The sequence below is a fragment of the Acomys russatus genome, chromosome 27 (genome assembly GCF_903995435.1).
Source record: "Acomys russatus chromosome 27, mAcoRus1.1, whole genome shotgun sequence".
Taxonomy (NCBI): Eukaryota; Metazoa; Chordata; class Mammalia; order Rodentia; family Muridae; genus Acomys; species Acomys russatus.
In genome coordinates, this window is record NC_067163.1 from 14,801,707 (window position 1) to 14,824,728 (window position 23,022).

At 44.0% G+C, this 23,022-nt stretch overlaps 1 protein-coding gene across 2 annotated transcripts in view; it reads left to right on the forward strand.

Annotated features, from left to right (window-relative positions):
- Zmat4 (zinc finger matrin-type 4) overlaps positions 1–23,022 on the forward strand; it is a 518,094-nt gene that overhangs the window by 273,224 nt on the left and 221,848 nt on the right. For both annotated transcript variants that reach the window (XM_051169437.1, XM_051169436.1), the window contains exon 3: positions 12,685–12,774. In XM_051169437.1, the coding sequence (XP_051025394.1) occupies positions 12,685–12,774 (90 nt within the window). The remainder of the gene's footprint in view (positions 1–12,684; positions 12,775–23,022) is intronic.

The window sequence follows — 23,022 nt, forward strand, 5'->3', positions numbered from 1 at the left end:
CTCCATCTTGCTTAGAGTAACCGGCCAGCAATACCCTGAGACCCATCTGCTTCCCAGTGCCGCCATGCTCAAACTTTCACACAGGTGTTGTGGACCTAAACTCAGGTCTTCCTGCTTGCACAGCAAACACTTTCACTTTCATATATTGTCTGTATCATGCAGCCTGTGTCCTACTAAGGCTGCAGTGTTGTTCATGAGACTCATTAAGGGCCTTTCATCTGCAAATAGAAGTCACTTTGCTTTTTTTTTTTTTTTTAAAATAGATGATTTTAAAGCCTAATTGTGTTGTCTACATCTCCTGGTACAATGTGGAGTGGAAGTGGCGTGGGGACATCCATGCGTGGCACTTCATGATAGGAGGGAAGTTTTTGTCTTCCCATCATCAGCGATGCGGACAGGGGGTTTCTATGATGGCGTTTGTGACTCGAACCACCTCATTCTGCTTCCTAGTTGTTGAGTGTTAAGACATTTTAAATACTATTGAGAAGGATTTGTTTTCCCTTCTGCTAATGCCATGTATTGCATTAATGAACGCTCATCTGCTAAAGCAATAAAAGACCCCATGATTATGATATGCTTTATGACATCATGGTTTTGTTTCATGTTGGTGCTGTCTTCACACCCTTTAAGCATATTTATTGCCTTTAGTTAAGATTAGTGGTCATCCCCTCGATGTTTTTGCTTTACTCTGTGCTGTGCCTGTTGCCTGTGAGTAGGCTGGTGTTCTAGATGAAGACAGTAACATTGCCAAGGGGTTGCAATTCGGATGGAGGATGGAGGTTGAGCTAGAGTGAATTAGTATGAAAGCTAACGGGGACTTCCTGAGGCAGCGAAGAGGAGGAAATAGGAAACTCTGGCGTAAGGAAGAGGCTGAGGGATGCAAACTTGCACTTGGGAAGTTGGAAAGAAGTTTGAGCCACGCCCCTGGCAACAGCTCCTTCCCAGCCTCCCTTTTGTAGGTCTCCAGGAGCCTGGCTGGATCAGAGTTCTCCATGCTGTCTCTTACTGAGGTGGCTGCTTCTGGTTACCTAGAAGACAGCTCTCAGGCTGTTGTTTCTCTGCCAGTCTGGGCTTGGCGCCTGCGAGGGCAAGGGGGTGGAAGGGTTGGAAAAGGAGGGAGTTGTACTGTGGTTTGCCAAAGTCCGCATTCCCAGGGAATCTTCCAGAAGCTAGTGAAATGGAATTCCAAGCTCTGCACCTGTCATCATTTTTTAATGATTAGATCTGAAAGCCTTTTAAAGACTCTATGAACCAGAAGCTGGTGTCCCAGGGACTAGCAGCATTTGAGAGTGAATGGAAAAGGAAGGGTGGCTCTAGAGATGTATGCCTTGCATCCATAAAGGCAGGTGATGAGGTAGGACTCAGAACTCAGTGCCCAATTCAGCCCTCCTCAAGAAGGCTTGTGAGCGAAGAGGCATAGCAGTTCTGGGCACATCTGGGTAGTATGGCTTCCACAGACCGATCATTTACTGAGCCACCTGTCTAGAGAAAAGGAATTATTTCATAAATCCCCCTCCTTTCTTTAATCATGTGATAATTCAAAGCAACCTGCAAACAGACTAAAAGCTGGGACTGGAGTAGGCAAATAGATAATTTGCAAAGCAGGTGGTAATGGGGCCGTCAGCTATGGAGTTGCAGCTGGTCGCATATGCAAGTTCTCTCTGAAGGTCTGAAAAGCAGTGTTAACCAAAACAAGTATTTCTGGGGAAAATAAAAGGCGCTTCTGAATGCTTAACTCTGTTTGGGGACTCAGCAGCATGAGATTCAAAGCAGGGTTCGGGGCGGGAGAGGGGGGTGTGGTGGGGAGGAAATCCTGTTTTCTCCATTACTAAGTGAAACAGTGCCTCAATTCTGTTTCCCCACAATTAGATGAAACCGTGCCATGAAACCTACTTTTGTCTCAGTATCAGAGCTGGACCCTAGAGCCTGGCATGGGGAGTGGGAGACTGGGGGCTGAGGGAGGCTCCCAGCCCTGACATGTGCTAGTGAGGTACTGTGTAGAAGACTACCTCAGACCCGTCTGTATGAAGTAGCAGTGGTGGGCACCCGTGGGAGAAAGTAAGGATGCTGCTTATACACTGCCACGTGCTCTTCGTAAAGTTTGCCAGCCTCTCTGTGGACTATACTGATATATATGTGCATACATTGTTTTAATAATAAAACAAATATAATTTTCTTTATTGTTTTACTTTAAAATACAATTACATTCAGCTTCCCCTTTCTCTTTCTTCCCTTGACCCCTTCCATAGTTCCTCTCAGCATCATGCTTTTTTTCCCTTAAGTATATGTATTTAGTGCCTAAAAACATAATCCTGCAGAGTCCATTTAGTTTTATTTAGATGGATATGGTTTCAGGGCTGAGGATTTGGCATTAGATAGCCAATTAGGGTGCTCATCCCTGGAGAGGGTTATCTCCTTCTCCCAGTAAAAAAAATTTCAATACACTTACATTTCCAGTGCAGCCTACTAATCTGTCCTTTAAAATCTAATCTTCTCAGGGATGGATCGTTTCTTTGGCAAGGAACTATTGTGTTTTAGCAATTTGTATTAACAAACAAAACAAAACAAACCTATTGTTGAAAGTGGAGCCCGCTTAAGTTTTACCCTGTCACCTGACTCACCCAGTTACTTAAGCTGTTAGTGGGCATTTGTAGGAAACTGCTTTGTGAAGAGTATTTAAATAAAAATGCATTATAGGAACGGATCAGGACTATTACAATATAGAGAAACCAAAGATTTAGTCATAAGAACAGAGTTCGGTTTGGGAGTAATTATATAGTATACTGCAGAATGCAAAATGCTAGGGTAAAAGGAGACTCTAAAGTGAAAACGTTACGTGGCATTAAAGGGGCTGTTGCACAGGTTGAGCAGTGCGAGTGAGCCCGGTGATTCTAGAGACCTCTGTGGGTATCCGGGTAACTGCTCTAGCGGTAGCTCCCCACCTCACAGGGCAGATACTCTGTTAGGGAGTATTTTCTGTAGACCGGACTGCACTCAAACAAACATGCCTTCCACCTACAGACACAGCAGGGTTTATTTGTGGCATTGTTAAGTTTTCCCATAATCCAGCTATGAACTTTCTAAAGGAACCAGAGAGCCCTGGAAGGTTGCAGTGCAGGGCGGGCCAGCTTTAGAGCTTTCAGATTTCAAAGGATCTTGGGGCCTTTGTTCTCATAAGCGGCCCTGGCCTCCCTGACTTTAATCACTGACCATCTCTAGTCTTAACTGCTCTACAAGCGGCGTAGCAGAGAATATAATTTTCGTGTCTCCCCGCCCAAAATAGCAAAGGGAAGAAAGGCTGAGATGGGCCTGCTCTCCCACTTCTCCTGTGACTTTTCAAAATGCACAGAAATCATGGGGACACATTTAGCTCCAGACACAGCACGGGAAAAATCCTTCCTCCATGTCTTAGTGGTGATTTGGTTTCTTAAATTGCAAGTCTTTGATTTAAAATTGTAATGCACTGATGCCGTCACTTGTGCTTGCAGACAGCAATGTGGATTTTGTACAAATATATTTATACAATTATGGTCCACTCCATCCCACCATATATGGTTCTCTGCAACCCAAATTCATGGGCTCCAATGCATTACTCATTAAGGACAAACATTTCTTACTTCAAATGGTTTAAAAGATACTATTTCAGGAAACAAAACCAACAAAGTGACCTACTTCTAGGAGTTCTGAGACTACTTTTTAAAGGATGGATTGATTTCTGAGTACATAAAGACGAGTCTAAGAGAACATGTAATTTAGAGGGATGACAGTATGCATTGCTCAGCTGGGCTGTTACAGCAAGCTAGAACAGACCAGACAACCTGGGAGACACATCTCCTTGCAGCTTGGAACCAGACATCGGTCACCAAGGTGCCACGGAGATTGTTTTTTCTGTTCTGTTAAGGGATATGGCTAGATTGCAGAGCAGAAGGGTGGTCAGGGGTAGAGAGCAGGGAAAAAGAGGAAAATGGAGAAGAGGAGAGGGCCGGCAAGTCTGTCTGCTCACAGAGATAGTGGTCGTATTAACTCTGTCTTGTGTGTGTTGTGGTGTCTGCACTGATGACTGCACCCCTCAATGGTGGGTCCTATCTTCTCCAGAGCATTCGCTGGAAGCACTGTCTCCATAATGACACCTCCCCAAGGCTCCTGTGTGCGTGTGCAGCTAAGGTCCACAGGTGCTCTTTGATCCACACTGCAGTATTTGGGTTTGGAGACAGCAATGGCTGGCTGGCACGTCCCACTTCTTCCATAGTCAGGAGACGCATGCAGGGCTATCGGGGTGCTAAGGTACCACTTTTGCAATGAATCAGGAAAATTGAGGGGTTTCCCTTCTTAACCATGGAATGATTTTTGTCTGAAAAATTTAGAAAAATCAAAGATTAAAAAAGTTCAAATATACTGGCACAGCAACAGGCTGGTTGATCAGTGGAATCGAATTGAAGACCCAGATATGAATCCACACACATATGGTCACTTGATTTTTGACAAAGAAGCCAAATCCATTCAATGGAAAAAGGATAGCATCTTCAACAAATGGTGCTGGTCTAACTGGAGGTCTATGTGTAAAAAAATGAAACTGGACCCATATTTGTCACCTTGCACAAAACTCAAATCCAAGTGGATTAAAGACCTCAACATAAAACCAGAGAAACTAAGCCACTTAGAGGAAAAAGTGGGAAAGAGCCTGGAACATATTGGCACAGGAGACAACTTCCTGAACAGAACACCAACGGCCCAGGCCTTAATGTCAACAATTAATAAATGGGACCTCATGAGGCTGAGAAGCTTCTGTAAGGCAGGAGACACTGTCAAGAGAACAAAGCGACAGCCTACAGACTGGGAAAAAATCTTCACCAACCCTACATCTGACAAAGGTCTAATATTCAAAATATATAAAGAACTCAAGAAATTAAACACCACCAAACCGAATAACCCAATTGAGAAATGGGGCTTGGAACTAAACAGAGAATTCTGAACAGAGGAGTATCAAATGGCTGAGAAACACTTAAAGAAATGCTCAACCTCCTTAGTCATCAGGGAAATGCAAATCAAAACAACTCTGAGATTCCATCTTACACCCATCAGAATGGCTAAGATCAAAAACTCAAGTGACACCACATGCTGGCGAGGATGTGGGGAGAGAGGAACACTCCTTCATTGCTGGTGGGAATGCAAACTAGTACAGCCACTTTGGAAATCTATCTGGTGCTATCTCAGAAAAATGGGAATAGGGCTTCCTCAAGACCCAGCTATTCCACTCCTTGGAATATACCCAGAAGATGCTCCAGCACACAACAAGAAAATTTGCTCAACCATGTTCATAGCAGCCTTATTCATAATAGCCAGAACATGGAAACAGCCTAAGTGTCCCTCAGTAGAAGAGTGGATAAAGAAACTGTGGTACATATACACTATGGAATACTACTCAGCTATTAAAAACAAGGAATTCCCGAAATTTGTGGATAAATGGATTGAGCTAGAAATGATCATAATGAGTGAGTTAACCCAGAAGCAGAAAGAATCAAATGGTATATACTCACTTATATCTGCATACTAGCCCAAGGGGCATGTCCCACGAAAGCCTTCACTTACCAGGAAACTGGGACAGAGGGGAGGGCATCCTATTGGGACTCTAAATGAGAGACACATGGGAGAATAGCAAAAGAAAAGGATACAGAGGGTCCTAGAAATCTACAAGTAGAACAATATGATAGGCAGATTTGGGCCCAGGGGTCCCGCTCAAACTAAGGCACCAGCCAAGGACAATACAGGAGGTAAACTTTAAACCCCTTCCCAGATCTACCCAATGGTCAGAATATTCTCCACAGTTGAGTGGAGAGTGTGATATGACTTTCTCATGTACTATGGTGCCTCACATTTGACCATGTCCCCTGGAGGGGGAGACCTGGTGGCACTCAGAGGAAGGACAGCAGGTAGCCAAGAAGAGACTTGATACCCTATGAGAATATACAGGGGGAGGTAATCCCCCTCAGGAACAGTCATAGGGGAGGGAGGAATGGGAGGATACAAGGGATGGGATAAACATTGAGATGTAACAAGAATAAATTAATAAAAAAAAAAAAGAATGAAAAAAAAAAGTTCAAATCACTTGAAATTACATTGGTGGTTCTCAACCTATAGCCCGTGACCCCTTTGTGGGTTTCATATTAGATAACCTGCATACATGCTACAATTCATAACAGTATTAAAATACAGTTATTAATGTACATCATACCATGAAGAACATTAAAAAAGGGTTGATACAGTAGAAAAGTTGAAAACCACTGAACACATACACATATGTACAAGTATTTTTGTTTACAGATGTGATATTCTTCATGTTCTGCTTGAAAACTGCCATTTTCTTAATATCACTTTCTTTCTCTCTCTCTCTGTGTTGACCAGTGTTCTGTCTCCTAATGTCTGTGTTGTCATCTCTCATACAATGTTTTATAATATTTACCTTTCTTGTTTTACAGCATTTGCCTGAGTTTTCGATAGTCACCTTTGTCAATCAGAAGGTGTATGTGTCTTTAATTGATTCTTAAAACAAATTCATAGAAGTAAGACTGTTAGATGCATTAAGCCTTGCCTTTCTGATGCACATGGCCAAACTTCCCTAGTGAGGTTCTGCAGACTTGCATACCTCTGAGATGAGCATGGAAGTTAAAGTTTTGATGGAAGAGAAATAAACTTGTTTTAGATTTAAAAATTGCCAGATTGCATTTGGATGAATTTTTAAAGTGTCTTTGGTTATTCATGTTTCTAAAATTTTATTTATATCTTTTGTCTAATATTGCTTTTTCTATATATATTAGTGATGTGATACATTCTGTCAAAGGCCCGTTGCAAATACTTCTGTGTGCTGGCTGGTTTATGTCCACTTGACACAAGCTTGACTCATTTTGGAAGAGGGAACCTCAACTGAAAATAATGCCCCCACCAGCCTGTGAGAAAGCATGTCAGGCATTTTCATGGGTGATTGATGTGGGAGGAGCCAGGTCACTACGGGCTCTGCCATCTCTGGGCAGGTGCTCCTAGGTCCTATAGGTAAGCAGGCTGAGCAAGCCATGGAGAGCAAGCAAGAAGCAGCACTCCCCTATGGCCTCTCCATCAGCTCTCACCTCCCCCCGTTCCTGCCCTGATGTCCCTGGATGATGAACTGTGACCTTTTAAAAGTGAGAACATGACTTGGGCCATGGTGTGCATTGCAGCAGTAGAAACTCCGGCTGAGGTCCCTGCTTTGTGCAGCGCTTCCTGGGGGCATTTACCCCCCATCTGCATCACCGCGTGTTTATTGCTCTTGCTTTTTTTGCTTTCCTGATTAAAATTTCCCAACTCAAGGTCAAACACATCCAGCTAGTGCTAGTTTATTTGCATTTGAGGACTTTTAAATTTAACTTCATTTGGTTATATTTTGTGTCATTGTAGCCATAATGTATGAGTTCTGGCCTTGTGTATATGAGCTCCTCAGTTTCAATCCCTCCCCGCCGCCCCCTTTCCTCCTCACCTCTGCTTTTCAGACAGGACATCCTTTCATTCCCGCTTATCTTGTACCAACTTTATAGCCTCAACTTTTCGCTTCTACCTCCCGAGTCGTGGGTGCTGGGATTACATACGTGACATCGCACTCAAGTCCCCTCTCACATCGTTAACCTCTTCAACACAATTTTTGTTTATCTTCACTTCCACAAAGATCAGCAGTATGATTCCGCTGCTGGATGCTGTGAAAGACCTTCAAGTTATGCGATGACATTTTTAATTTCCTTCCTTTATTAACACAGACTGTATCATCTCCATCAGTTGTCTGGTTTCATTTCTCAGGTTGTACCCTCAGTTCATTTTTTTTTTCTCCCTCATTAAGTGACACAGCATGTATGCCATTTACAACTTATTTCTATTTGTCCTTGCACATACTTTGAAAATAATTGTTTGATCTCTCCTCTGATGATCTGCTAAAAGCTGTCCTTGGACTCTGGGTGGAGCTCAAGTGATCGACTTCTTGACATGGGCAAAGCCCTGGTTTCCATCCCCGATGCCACCGGAACTTTCTTCTACGTCACATGCTATTTTACTGTGTGCTACTCATCCCTGACATGCCAGAGCCTAGAAAGGCTTACAACATGCTTCTTCTGCGTGTGCCTTGGCCAGGCCATTGGGATTCTTTCCTCATCTTCTGGTCCAATTTCAGCCCTAGGAGTGAGTGCAAACACTGTTGGTAGCCCATAGCCTGTGGTGGACGCCTTAAGTGGGGCCTGGGCAGTCCTGTCCTTTTCTGTGATAGCAAAACCTTCTCTGAGGTGTTTTCTTTCTTGCCCCTCCATCTGGCCCAGCATGCACATTCACCCAGTGTACGAAGATTCTGGGCCTAGCTTACATCTGTGGTAAGCACAGAAGATGCAGAAGTCTAGGAGACTCTTAGCAATCTGTTAGTCTTATGGCTTTCTGCCTTTTAACCTTGACTCCCAGAGTGGTGGTGCAACAACCTTGCTAGGGCTTACAGCCACGGTCCCCTGTCATGAACCCTTAGGTGGGGTCCTAGCAAGACAGCTTTCTTTCCATGCTTTGAGAGGGAATCCCTCTCTCTCACTGGACAACAATTCTCTTAAGTCCCAGTGAGTTAGATCGTTGGTGTTTGTTGTCTTGAAATACATCAGAGATGGTGGCTGTGAAAAAAATCACAGTTCTATAATTATCAGTCTGTGCTAGGCTCTGCTTCCTTGCTGTTCTTGGCTCTCTTTAGCTGGTTTCTGGAGGAGACGGCTATGATGGGACGAGATGATAAAAGACTTATCTAGGAGATCTAGACTGGATCATGATGACTATTTAAGATCACACCTCTCCTGCCAGCTCCACAGCTGAGATCTGAGGATGAGACGAGAAGATGAGTGCGGAAGTTCTTTGAAGACTGCTTGAGGAATTATGCAACACAAACTTGCTTTGTTACCGCCACATTCTGTAAGAGGGGAAGCCAGTACCCTTACTGGAAGAAAGCTTGAGTTAGACTTTTTTTAAAAGAGGAATGTGAAGTCATGGAAAATGGGTTATCTGGGGGAAGCTCAAAAGTCAATCCCAGTTGCCATGTTCTCCCCGCTTCTGCGCTGCAATCTGAAATAGAAGTTTACATTACTCTTCATTCTCCCACGTTATATCGTTTCTCCGAGTGTCAAGAGATTGTTTCAGCTACAGAAACTAATCTTCGAATGGGTCTGACCCATCACAATGCCCGGGGCAGAACAAAGGCTTTAGCTAACGTGGACAAGTTGACGGCTTTCCTAGGTCATCTGGGAATTGTGAGTGAATGTGGTTTCAGTGAAAGTAAAGGCTTTTGCTTAAAATGCAAATGAAAAGGCAGGACAGACCCTGTTCCTTCCTATTCACCGTCAAGAACCTGCTAATTCCTGTTCATCTTCCTTCAAGTAATTGTCCTTTCTCTTCGCTGAAACTCCACTAACTTTAGCTAAACCCCGAAGTATTGTTTTCTCCTGGGAGCCGCTTTCACTTGGTAGCCAGTCTGTCATTTTTATACCCTCAAAAGGCAGAAAACAGTGCCAGTAATGGGAGATCCTGACAATATATAAGACTCTGTTGTCATTGTTGTGTCTCTTTGTATCAAAGGGCCCCATTGCAGTAATGCACTCACATTGCCCACTCTCCTCAGTGTCTGTCAATATATGAAGCTGAAAACTTATCACACAGTGGTGAGCACACATGTTTACTATTGCATTGTATGTGCCAAAATAAAGTTTAAAGAATGAAGTGAGGGTTTTTTCCTCTTGGTTAAAAAGGCTTATCTGATACCAAGTACTCCAATAAAAATATGCATTTAGAGTGTTGATAAGAGCCAGTTATACAGTAGACACTCTGAACACCTCAGATCAGCAGTGGCTTTTAGTAGACGTAATCATGTGGATAAAAAAGTGAACTTACTGCAGATTTGCCCTAGTGTGAGCATTGCCACACACTGTTGTTACATATTACAAGCAAGTTTGTTGAAGAGGTGAAAATAAAAAACAGTACTTCATTTTATATAACAAGTCTTTTTCCTGTTCACTTCTTCCTGAAACACGTATGGCCATTGCAAACTTGAGCTTTGTGCTTTGCGTTTTTTATTCCATATTCCTTATGTAGCAAATGCGCTCCCCACTTCTCCTTTGTTGCATAAGGCTACTCTATCCCCACGTTAGCGGGTTTCTATCGTTGACCATGGTTTTGTTCAAAGTAGTTAATGCTAAAGGGAACGTCCTTGCTGCTGCAACTTATTTGTTAGAACAAATGGAGTGATATTACTGTGCCAAACTTCAGGGAACTTCTGGAAGGTCATGGGTTGGAGGAGTCAGTTGGAGGCACACAGCTGGGTGGTTCAGAGTCTTCTGATGAGGATGTGCTGAGAGCTAGGATTCATGGAGAAGTCACAGCATGCTGAAGTGTCAGGAACAAACTGTGGGGACCCTTTTCTGTGGTATTCTAATGGACCCCTTCTACTGAGTGGGCTGGCTGCCACTTGCCTTCAGGGACAGCTGTGGAGAGAGGTACAGGATCTGGCAGACTCTGGCAGCTGGAGAAAGTGGTGCTGCGATGGAACCAAGAAGTGGGGGCAGGGGGGAGGAAGAGACACTCTTGACAGAGGAACTAAGGTATCCTCATTCCTACCCTGAGGCTATTAGTGGTTTCCAAAGTTGTACAAGTCCTTAGCCTCAGCCTCATGAAAAGCCAGGCCTGCTCTGTGTAGACAGGACTTCAAACGCTGAAGCCGAATACCAGGTGTACAGTCATAAAAATTGCTGATAAACCTCACATCCCAACCTCTCTTCTTGCTAATGGATTCAGAGAAAGGCTTGTCACTAATTCGCCCTCCTCCCCTTTTCCATTTCAGCTACCTAGTTTTGTCAAACTGCAATTAAATAACTTGGTGAACTCTGCCTCTGACTCAGAGTCTTTTCAAGAGAAACAACATACTTCAGGAAAGGGAGAGAGGGGGCTACAAGACAGGCCATGCTGTGAGAGTTCTAACTTTGTCATCACCTTGTCTTCTGGGTGTGTTGGTAATAAAGGAGCTGGCCAGCTGGACAGTGAACATGAATTTACCCCTTGTCGATTCACCAGTCACCATATGTGACAGCTCTGCTACCCACAAGGCTCTGTGTTCAACCTCCTAGAGATTTAAGTGTTCCTTGTTAATCCTCCTGCCCATGTCTGTATTTTGAATAATACCACCATCCCTTATCTCTACCTTCTCCATTGTAGAAATAAAAATTTGTATGTAGATTTTAGTAATCAGCATTTCCCATACACACAAAATACTAGTTTGTACCATGTCCTCCTCAAGCATAGTGGAGAAGTTGGGCGATGTTGGGTTATCTGGCATGTCTTCACCCATCTCTAGTTTTCTGCCCTGTCAAATTTCCAGTCAAGAAAAACACTCCAGACACCCTTAATTAGGACGTAGTCTGGAACCCAGAGATAAGCACAGTGTGTTTGCAGCCACACCGAGGCACTTAGCCGTTTGTAACATTTCTCATCTTTTTGTGCTGCTTTCACACCCACTTGAAGACCCTGAAAGTGTCCAGGGACTGTTAGTACACTCTTCATGTTGTGTTCTCGGCAGAATAATGGAATTAAAAAGTGATGAATGAGGAAGGCGAGCAGAGAGGATTTATGGCGCATGCTGTAAACAAAACGCAACTCACTGTGTTTTCTCTGAAAATCACTTTGCCTTTGTGGCTAATCCATAAAAGTAAGCCATCATCTGCTAGGCTGGCTAGCACTCAACTGTAGATGAAGACAGAGTGGAGCAGGCACAGGCCTCCAGAAGGAGGTGCTCTCCAAGTAAAGGGGACTGGAATGAGAATAGAGCGGGTTAGGAATGGGTGTGGTCAATGGCGAGAAAAGGAGGGCTGTGGAAATCACAGTCTTTTGTGTGAAATCCTCTCGTGTGGCACTCACGGCAGCCACAGTAGCATTGTGTTCATTTTGTATGGGCAGAGGCTCAGACCTGTTATACTAAGAGTCCACTCCACTTGATGCCTCGTCTGGCATCATGCAGCAAACAGGTGGTCGAGCTGGGCCTTACTCCAAACTTCAGGAATATTTGCTGATTGTGCTCTTTTCTTTCCTGCTTTAGGGAGAATGTGAAAGTTAGAAATCCAATATTCTTCAAAGTGGGAGAGGTCAGGGTGCCATCACAGGACTAGGAGAAATAGAACCCAGATGGGATGAGTCTCTTCTTGCTGGCCTCGGACCAGTTGTCCCACACACAGGCCTTCCCCACTTACCCAAGGCTATTTGCTTGTATTGCTTACAGGGCTGTTGAGCTCTGGGTAGTTTCCAGGCTGGGTCTTCATCCCCTGAGTCTTAGCTTAGAGGAAAAGAGAGAGAAAGTATCCCAGTGCTCTTTTTTTTTTTTTTAACCACCATTGATCCTTACACACTTTCCTCCGCTTACCTATCTGCCTTGCTTTTGAGAACAATTAAATACACGGTATGAAGTGAACTGATCCATAACTCTTGGAACTTAGGATAATTCAGTCCGCCTGAAGCTGGCTCCCATGGAATTTGCAGGAGCACAAGGAAATATTTTCTACTGAAAAATAACTTTTGTTTGTGGTCATCGTCTGTCTTTTGAAGTACTCCTGACAAGTGGCTACTCTTTTACAGCACAAGTCTACCTTTGTTTTTCCTCCCCAGAGTCGAAAACATGCAAGCAAAGTCCGTCTATATTACATGCTCCACCCCAGAGATGGCGGGTGTCCTGCTAAGAGGCTCCGGGCAGAAAATGTGAGTATATTGTACCATGTGACATCATGGGTGACTTGCTATGGAATCTTGCAGGTGTAAGGACTGTAGGTGTGTCGGATGAGGAAAAAAGCTAGGAGACTAGAGAAAATGCTCCTTGTCAGGCAATGCTAAAGAAGGAGCTGCCTTTTTCTTTTCTGCCAGAATATTAGCTAATATCTCCGGGCTTCTGGTGATGTTTCACTGGAGGAGCCCTTCAGAGAAAGAAGGTGCAGAGGTGCGGGGAGCAGAGCCAGCATGGGTGACAGGAGGGGGACAAGAGCCACCAACGACAAAGCACGGGGAGACAAGACCCAAAGGGCAAAACTGTCAGAGATACCAAATGCTTCGTTCTCTAGGGATTTGATTTCTCTGTTGTGTAGAACAGAAGGCCAGCTTGTTCATTGATAATGAGGACCACACATATCTTCTGCAATGAAAACATACTCAGGCCTTTTGATCGGTGATGCCTCCTCTCCCCGAGGGAGCATTTACTTGGGAAGACATTGACAGTTCAAAGTTTCTTCGAGGTATAACCCAAGAGCACTGGGTTTTCTCTTGGCAGGGGCTGCTGCGTGTGGGAGGGACGTCTTCATTCTCTGGCTACAGGGGCCCTGCTGCTAATACCGAGCACTAAGCACATTAAACTGGGTTCTGAGAGGCTGCGGTAGAGAATTGGTTCCATGTGCCATCACTTTGCAGGTGTTGGTCCTCTTTAATATGCAATCATGGAAGAACATGGACTTGGGGAAAGAAAATAAAGGATCAAGAAACTGTGGGTGCCTGAAGGCGGGGAGCTCGGATTTTCCCCTCACACTAATGTCGCACGTGCCATATTGTCGTAAGATCTGATTGCAGGTAGACTGACCTGGACTTTGGAGTTACTGTCACCAGCAAGGAAAGACAGCACTCAGAGCTTGTTTGGGGGTGGGGGTGGGGTAATGGCCTGGAACACTTGCAAACTACTAAAGCCCAGGACTCAGTCAGCTCTTTAGTTTAACATCTGGTGCAAGTAATTGATCTTGTGTCTCCTCTGTGGAAGATTAATCACCATACTTTCCTCCCTTGTTTTTGTGACTGTGACACGAAGCACGAACACAAGGAACACCAGTGATGCTGCATGTCGCAAGTACATGAGGCGGACTGGCTGGCAAGGAAGTTGAATATGAGGGCTTAGCAATGTACAAGGAATAGCTTTGATCTCACACGTGTGTGTTTCTTAAAAGTGTTTGAAAAGAACCACAAAGGTAAAATGTAGGGGAATCCCGCCGAAAGGTCTCAGTCGGGGAAACTTGTTGCTGAGGGGCCAGCATTTGCTGGAGTCCAGGCTGTGACTGGAGTTTATCTGATGGAGAAGTGAGGCAAGAGGGAGGGACAGGGTACCAATGTCTTAGCCGCATGCCTATCAAAACCACTAGCTAAGTCAGAGATGAGTTGCCTTACTCAGCTTTTGTGGGACCTCAGCGTCCTGTACCTGCATGTAGTCATGCCTCATGCTGGCTCGCAGGTCAAGCAGAGCTGCTTTTTTTTTTATTTCTTATAATAACCCAGTAGTGGCGCCTGGATCCTTACTCAAGAGTTATTAATTCTTTACTCTGAAAGTCAAGAGATGAGCGTCAGGCCTACTGGATAAGGAGCTATTCGGACATACACTTATTTATTACTTATATTTACTCACAAATGTTGCGCATATGTGTGAGCATCTTGGCCTGCGAGGGCTAGAACACGAGAAGGAATGGGCTTCAAGCAGCTTTGTGTTGTAGACTGGAGGACCAGCCATTTTCTTTTTGAGAAGATCAACGATTTGCCTTACTTGGGCTCTGTTCTGGCCAATAACCTTGGGCATAGCTCATGGAAGGAGAGATATTTGGATTTTAGAACAAGGAATATTTTCGAGGCTTCTTTGCTTAACTAACATCCTTTTGAAAACCTTCCCTCATGTATCCTGGGTTTTGGAAACTTTTTTTCCTATCAATCATTTATTATTTATCAAATCATTTCCCATAACTTAACTAATCGCAGTTTGAAAGTAAATCATAGACAGAAAAGCAGCAAGCTAATCCTACTTTAGGTGAAGAGACGGTGATTTTGTTACACTATGTGTACATTTTGCGGGTGAATATGCCATTTTCACTATGCATTCACATATGCTGGGTATAGTTCAAAAACTGCTTCAGCGTACACCTGGGACTCTGCTGTAAGTATTTGGAGTAACTTTGTCTTGGGCAGATGCACACTAAGAAACCAACAGAATGAATATACAATGTTAAATGACCAACCCATATCTAAAAGGAGAAGGCCGACTCCCAGCCTGTAGTATTTAGTCCAGCCACGGAGAACAATCTGCTCCAGACCATACTTAGATGGTGGTGGATGCTCATTCTGAAAGTGGTCCAAGAAGCCACTCATTAACTCTATAGCAAGAGGCACCCAATCAGATGATTCTCAGTCACGGACAGCATCCGTAATCCTTATCCCTGATGCTTAGTTTAGGGCCAAGCAGAGAGTGGCAGACATGCACCCCTACCAGTAGCCATGGGGTGGTTTGCCCCTAGCTGGCCATCCTCCAGCTTCTGCCCACTGGTACCCACAAATCAGGACACTCTTTCTTTTTTTGAGTCTCCCTTAAGCCTTGTGATAGCGGCTGGTTTTGTGGTGTATCAGGTTCTGCAGAAGTAGAGTTTGCACTGAGAGAGCCTCTGCTCACTTCCGCAGGGCCGTGAAATGGGGATAGCAGCAGCATTCACCTCACAGCTTTCCACGGGATGTCCCTCATGTTTGCTTAGCACTTGGTTTCATCCTTTACTGCTGGCCCTCAGCACCGGAATGCCCTGAGGGATCTACAGCTCTTCTATTGGCTTCTGTGTTTCCTCCCCGCCCCCCACTACTCCCCCCTCCCCCCTCCCCCAGGTTCCTTCTGTGGCACATTTGTAACCAGAGTCCTGGGATGAAAGGCTTTATGTGGCACCGCGACACATAGAACAGAAGAGAACAGCCTAGGTTTTAAAACCCTCCCATTCACTTCCGTCTCCTGTTTTTAGGGTTTCTGGCTTCCTAAAAATTCCCTTTATACACTTGCTCCTAAGACTCTGCAATTGGAGCTTTTATTCCCCCTCCCTCCCCGAAGCTTTAAGTCAGGATGTTTCCCCCTTGAGGCCAAAGGGCAAAATCAAATATGAAATAAATTTTTATAGTTGATTGTCTTAAAGACATTTTCAGGAATTCCATACACACCAGAGTCAAATGGACTTGAGAGATGCTCTAGGCCGCTGTGCCTCTGCTCTGCACCACCGACGTTTTCATTGTCTTTTCCCCTCGAGGATCACGTGCTTCAAAAACATCTATTTAGGAATTGGAACTTTATGGAAAATCGGGGCTTGGGTTTTGTTGCTTTTGATTGAGAGGCATAAGTAGCTGCCAGTCAAAGGTGCCAATCACTGTTAAGCAAACAGCATATTTTTTTAAAACATGTAGTTGTTATGTAATTCCCTGCATTTGGTTAGTGCTATAAGGACGTGTGGCTGCACTTTCCCTGAGGTCTAAGACATTTGGGGTGTCTTGAGGGACCCCAGATCCTGGCCATCTTGGAATCCAGGTGTGAGTTAAGGGCGGGGTGTCAGCCTCATCTAAAATTGTCTTGTTGTTGAAGTGAAAATAAGGATGAAGACGTATGTGCTATGATGCACATGCCATGCCACGTCACAGCTGGCCAAGCCTGGGATTGCTACCCTAGCTCTTTCACTCCTGTCCCCAGTTATGTCTCAAAGCTCCCTCTGACGTTTGGCACTAATGCCAAGTTCTGATCTAGAGCACTGTTACTGCGGGACAAGCATAATAGCAATAGTAGCTGGTACTCCCCACATGTGTTCTGAGAAAGTGAAACCCTATCCTAGCGTTCATCCCCAGCCTTTGTGTAAGGTAGAGGTAGTCATTATCCTCACTCAGCGAGACTAAACGACTTGACTCCTGTAGCTGGTTAATGGCAGAGACATGTCTGGGAAAACAGAAAAGAAAGAGAGCTATTTTCTCCTGAGTCTGCTCCCTAGCTCCCCCATGTATGCACCCCTAAGTGCTGGAAGGCACTAGATGCTCCCTCTATTGGTAAGCTGCGATGGGGGGGGCTTATCACAACGTGCTCCTGCTGAGCACAGGGAAGGTGTTCCCAGTTGCCTGATAGGTTAGCTCAGGCTAGCTTTTTTGAGCAGGATGGTACCTAGCTGATTCTTGAGAGAGGATACCAGTGAAGTGATGGGACAAATGGAGAGGGCTTCTGTGAGTGCGTGGTCAGTGTCAGCCATAGCTTTAAGGGGACAGGACAGAAGCCAAAGGCATTTCTGGTCTGTATAGCACTCTGAGCAGCTGTCAGTTTCAGAGCAGGTTCTGGGAATCCTCACCATGAAGACTAGGTGAGAGCTTCCTGCTTGCCTCTCTTCAGTCTGTGGAGGCTGCTGCAGTTCTTGGTTCACAGGTGGTTGTTCCTCTGCATTCTCATCCTGTAGAAGGATCCAGAAGAGGGGACTTAATAGTTCTGTATAGACCCCAAATAAAAAGCTCATGTCTCAGAGGGCATGGGTACAGAGGTGAGATTATTTATCAAATCAGAAACAAAAGTCAGGGTTAGAAACTGAATGGTGTGACTTGTGCTTGTGATCATGCATTTGAGAGGTGGGGGCAGGAGGAGTTCAAGGGTTCAGCATTATCCCTGGTTGTCCAGAGAGTTTGAAGACAGCTTGCGAAAGAGGTACTAGAGATAGATGGTAGCTAGGTAGGTAGGCAAGTAGACAGATGATAGAGAGATGAGAAATAATAGATAGGATGAATGATTATGACTGTCTGAACTAGTAGACACAGGTAGCAGTTTTTTCACCTGTAATTCTGACATGTACTGTGCCTGCACTCTGCTTTCATTCATTCATTCATTCATTCATTCATTCATTCAATATATATGAGTGCTCTATCTGCATGTATTCCTTCATGTGTAAAGAGGGCACCAGATCGCATTATAAATGGCTGTGAGCCACCATGTGGTTGCTGGGAGTTGAACTCAGGACCTCTGGAGGAGCAGCCAGTGCTCTTAACCTCTGAGTCATCTCTCCAGTCTTGCACTCTGTTTTCTTAAGTGGTACAAATGGGGCTCATAGTAAAAATTTCAAGACACGTGCACTTGCATACCTGTTAAGTGCTTGGAGTCCCAGACTGCAGAGTTAGAAGATGGGGTTCTGTTCCCAGCTCTGCTATATAGGAGTTTTATAACAATGTTTCTTTCAAATTCAAAGTAAAAAATGAAATATAGCAAGGATACCTTTAAAATTTGCTGGAAATTGGTTACCATATGAATAGTGAAAGTGCTTGCCTTTGGCCATGATAGCATGGCTCTCATCAATACACTTATGATTGGTCATGATAGTGCAGCTCTCATCAATACACTTGTGCCAAATTGTGACATATTTGAAGTCTATGTCAAGCTTCTGTTCATTTTTATTATGATAAAATAAATGATAACGTGTCCCCTTCTCTTTTGTATCCTCTTTTCTCTTTCACTCCTTTCTCCTATTTGCCTCCTCTTCCTTCAACTTTTTGTTGCTGTCATTACTTTTTGAACAGATACCTTTTTGGGAGCCAGCTGAAGGGTTTATAATGTAGGTGATGGCAAACTATTGCATTTCTTTCTGGTGAAGAATACAGCTCAGAGTCTTGCACATGCTAAAATTTGCTCTACCATTGCTCTACACTGTCAGCTCCTAAGTCTCCTTCCTTTAGGAAATCACAGTCACTATTGTATCCATGCATTCCCTGTTGGCCTGGCCCCGAGTTTGGGAATTCTGTGCAGCTTGCATGCTCAACATATGAGGGGCCTGAAGTGTGGTGGGAGTCTTTGTGGGTAGAGAATTTCTTGTCTATAAATCAAGTTAACTTTACTCAAAGCAATAATTGTGTAGCTTTAGTCTGTGGAAGTTGGCTTAATAGGCACTTCTGTCTTATTTTGTCTGATTTCTTCCAGTGCAGGTGTGTCCCCTTCCAGCTAAGTGACCCAAGTCTCTCTCTCATTTTCCTATGCCTGAGTCTCATAAAGATATGGGAAAGCTGGCCTAGAATATTGGGTGCTGTTGGAGAGATGGTTGATCAGTAGGGCGAGGCATGTATTTGGGGATGGGTAAAGCATGAGACCAAGTGAAAACCCTTACAAATGCTGTAAAAGTATGTGCCAACTACAAAGCTTGAGCTCTGACTTGATAGTCTGCTGCAACTGGTCATAAAACCCCCAGACAAAGGCAAGGGCCTTCTTTGCAGGCTGAAGTACAACAAGGCTCAAAATTACTGGGTGTGTGTAGAGAAGGTACTATGGTGGGGACTAACAGGGAATTGTATTCCTTCATTGTCAGGGCTCAATGGTGGTGGTATTGGATGAGGGGTTCTGTACCCCTTGCCCATATGAAGTCTCAGTGCTGGGTTGCCTTCAGAGGCGAACACAAGTCAGGAACCCCAGGGAAAGGAGAAGAGATCATCAACAATTTAATCACCTTAGGGCCACTAGGTAATTTGCCCTGCTAGGTTGATTGTGAGCAGAAATAATTCTGCTAATTATTTATGAGACAGAGAACCGGAACTTGGAAGTCTGTGTCTGGCCTCATCATGGGCGAGCAAGGCAGCCATCCTCAGCCCTCACCTAAACGCAATGGGATATGACAGGAAGATTAATTCATTGTCTCCCCTGAACACAGGGCTCTAGGATTGTTCAACCGTGTCATATGGCAGAGCATGCCCACGGTCGATGACCTTCCTCAGTTGGCTTCACACAGCCTGAGGGCTTAAGCAACAGACATTTATTTCTTATTGTCAGTTTGGTTTTTGGGTAAGTGCTGTAGCCTCACATGGCTGGGGGTCAGAGGTCAGAGATGAAAGGGCAGGGTGCAGAGAGTCAACACCATTGTGTTTCTTCTAAGAAGAACATTCATCTATTTCATATGGGCTCCACCCTTATAACCTAATCACTTTGCAAATTACTTCTCCAAATACCATCGCATTGGAGATCACAATTATGACTTCAATATATAGATTTTGAAGGGACATGGGCATTCTACAGACCTTGACTGTTGGTTCTTTTTTTTTTTTTTTTTTTAATCAGATATGACTCCAAACAGCAAATTTCATATAATTACAGCAATTGCACTAGGGATCTCCATACTGCTTTTGAATTTCTCCAAAGAATTTTTGAAAAGCACTAATGACTGTACTTTGGATCTTTGGATAGGCAGCACTGTTTCTCTTTCCTGTTCTCTATCCAATATAGACAGTTCTCCCCGAATCATTGACAGTCTATGTTCCACAGGTCTAACCTCGTCTCAGCAATATACCCAGGCTGCCTTCAACCTTGTGATCCTCCTGCCTCAGCCTCCCAAAGGCTGGGTTTATAGGTGTATGCCATCAAGTTTTTCTGTGCCTTTCTCTTCTATTATAACTTGTATTACAGCCTACTCTCACCATACAGCTCTGGTTTGAGAAATATGATTATCTGTTTATTGTTAGCATGTATGTTGCTGTGTGCGTGTGTGAGCATGATCTCTGTGTAAAGGTGTGGAGATCAATGGACAACTTTATGGAGTCAGTTCTCTGTGCTCTCCTTTATATGGACTTGGTCATTACGTTTTTGTGACAAATGGTTTTATTGACTGACCCATTTGGTTGCCCACACCATATAACTCTTGAATGCAGAGACCCCCTTTATCATCAAACTCTGTTTTTTTTTTTTTTAACTTTCTTTTAGAGGTTTTTTTGTGTGTTCAGCCTTTCAACTTCTTATTACTGAGTATACATATTTTAATGAGTATATGCTTTTTACTGTTTACCCAAACTGAAAATAAGACACCACACAGAAGCTGTCTCTGACTCTGTGCTCTATCTTTGGGTCCCTTTCTTTTAGCCAGGCTGCCTTATCTGGCCTCAGTGGGACCGGATGTGCTTAGTCACACTGAGATTGAGGTGCCAGGGTGGATTGGTACCTCTTAAGGACACCCCCTCCTCAGTGTTAGGGCAAGACTGGGTGGTGAGTGGGGGAAAGTCTAGTACTAGAATGTGAGGTGATTAAATTAACAAAAAACTCATTGTCAATTTACTGGAAACACACTTTCATGGAAATAATTGATGAACAGCTGCAACCAAAATCTGATCATCAAAACACTTTTGTTACATAGTATTTCACCAAGATCTTCATTTTGTTTTCTATACTCACATGGCATGTGTACTGTTTCATATACTCACGTGATATGTATACTGTTTTAGGTTTGATGTCTTTGATATGATGTTCTATCATGGGAAGGTAATTCCATATGGAGTAAAGGTGTGTGTGTGTGTGTGTGTGTGTGTGTGTGTGTGTGTGTGTGTGTGTGTGCGCGCGTGCAATGTGCATACCCAAAGGCCATGTTCTAAAGGCTTGATTACCAACTCAGATTTTTAAATTGATTTGATCTTGGGCTGTAGCCCCATCAGTGGATTATCCCATGCATGAGGGTCAAAATCTGATTGGCAGGTGGTGGAAACATTAGGGTGGGACCTCTCTAGAGGAAGTTGTCATATTCTGATGAGCCCCTTTCTCTCTCTTGCCTTTGCCTCTTGGTCTATGAGGTGAGTAGCCTCATCTCCTATACTCATTTCCATCATCATAATGTTTTACTTTAATTTGACTTAAAGCAGTGATGCCTGCTGGCCTTGGTCCTATCCTGGAACCCAGGGAACATTCAAATTATTTGATGCTTGTGTTCCTAAGTGGGGTCAAACAGGGTGATGCCAACTTAATGTGAGCCTATACCATAAATATCTTTTTCTAAGCCAGCACAGTGCTATTCTTCTCATATTTTGTGCATTTCGGTTGGCTTTATTTTCTTATTTAGATGGCTTCTAAGCACAGACTTGAAATACTGTCTGGTATGATATGCCTTAGGGAGAAAACATATGTCTTGGATAAGCCCATAATGTATACTAAATAATGTGTCTTTAAGCAGAAACACGTATAAAAACAAATTACATATTGATCAGTGCATAAGAATGTAAACAGAGCTTGTAGGAAATAAATATCCCTGGAAGAATGATGATTCGGATTCAGTGCCTGTAATGACTCTGTGGACCATGACACTGCAAACCACGAGAACCAGCTGTGTGTGTTTACACGATGCCTGCCAGCCTTGGCCTTATCCTGGAACCCCAGGAACATTTGAATTACTTGATGCTTGTGTTCCTAAGTAGGGTCAAACAAGATGGTGCCCTCTTAATATGAGCCTATATATACATGTAGGCATACACGTGTGCCCATACATGTACAGTTGTGTAGCATTCATGATTACCTACTGCTATTATGGCTTTTCATCTTACATGCTATCACACAAAGTGTCCAAGCCATGTTGATAGAGATATATGCCCTTCTTCCACATATAAACTACACACACACACACACACACACACACACACACACACAGACACATACACACACAGACACACATACACACACACACATATACAGACACAGACACAGACACACACACACACACACACATACACACACATACACACACACACACACACAGACACAGACACACACACACACACACATACAGACACAGACACAGACACACACACACACACACATACAGACACAGACACAGACACACACACACACACACATACAGACACAGACACACACACACACACATACAGACACAGACACAGACACACACACATACACACACATACACACACACACACATACAGACACAGACACAGACACACACACACACACATACAGACACAGACACAGACACACACACACACACACACACATACAGACACAGACACAGACACACACACACACACACACATACAGACACAGACACACACACACACAGACACACACACACACACATACACACACACACACACACACACACACACACACACACGCACACACACACACAGACACAGACACCACACACACAGACAAAGACACACACACACACACGCATGCACATGCACATGAGAGAGAGAGAGAGAGAGAGAGAGAGAGAGAGAGATGGACGGACGGATGGACGGACGGACGGACAGACAGACAGAGAGAGGAGAAAGAATTTGCTAGAAGTCGAATTTCTCAATCAAAACATGTATTTGTAATTTTGGTAAGTATTGCTGAATGTCTTTATAGACATTGTACTCACCAGTCACACTCCCAGGACCCATTAGCTCTTGGACTGCCTCTGCCCGTAG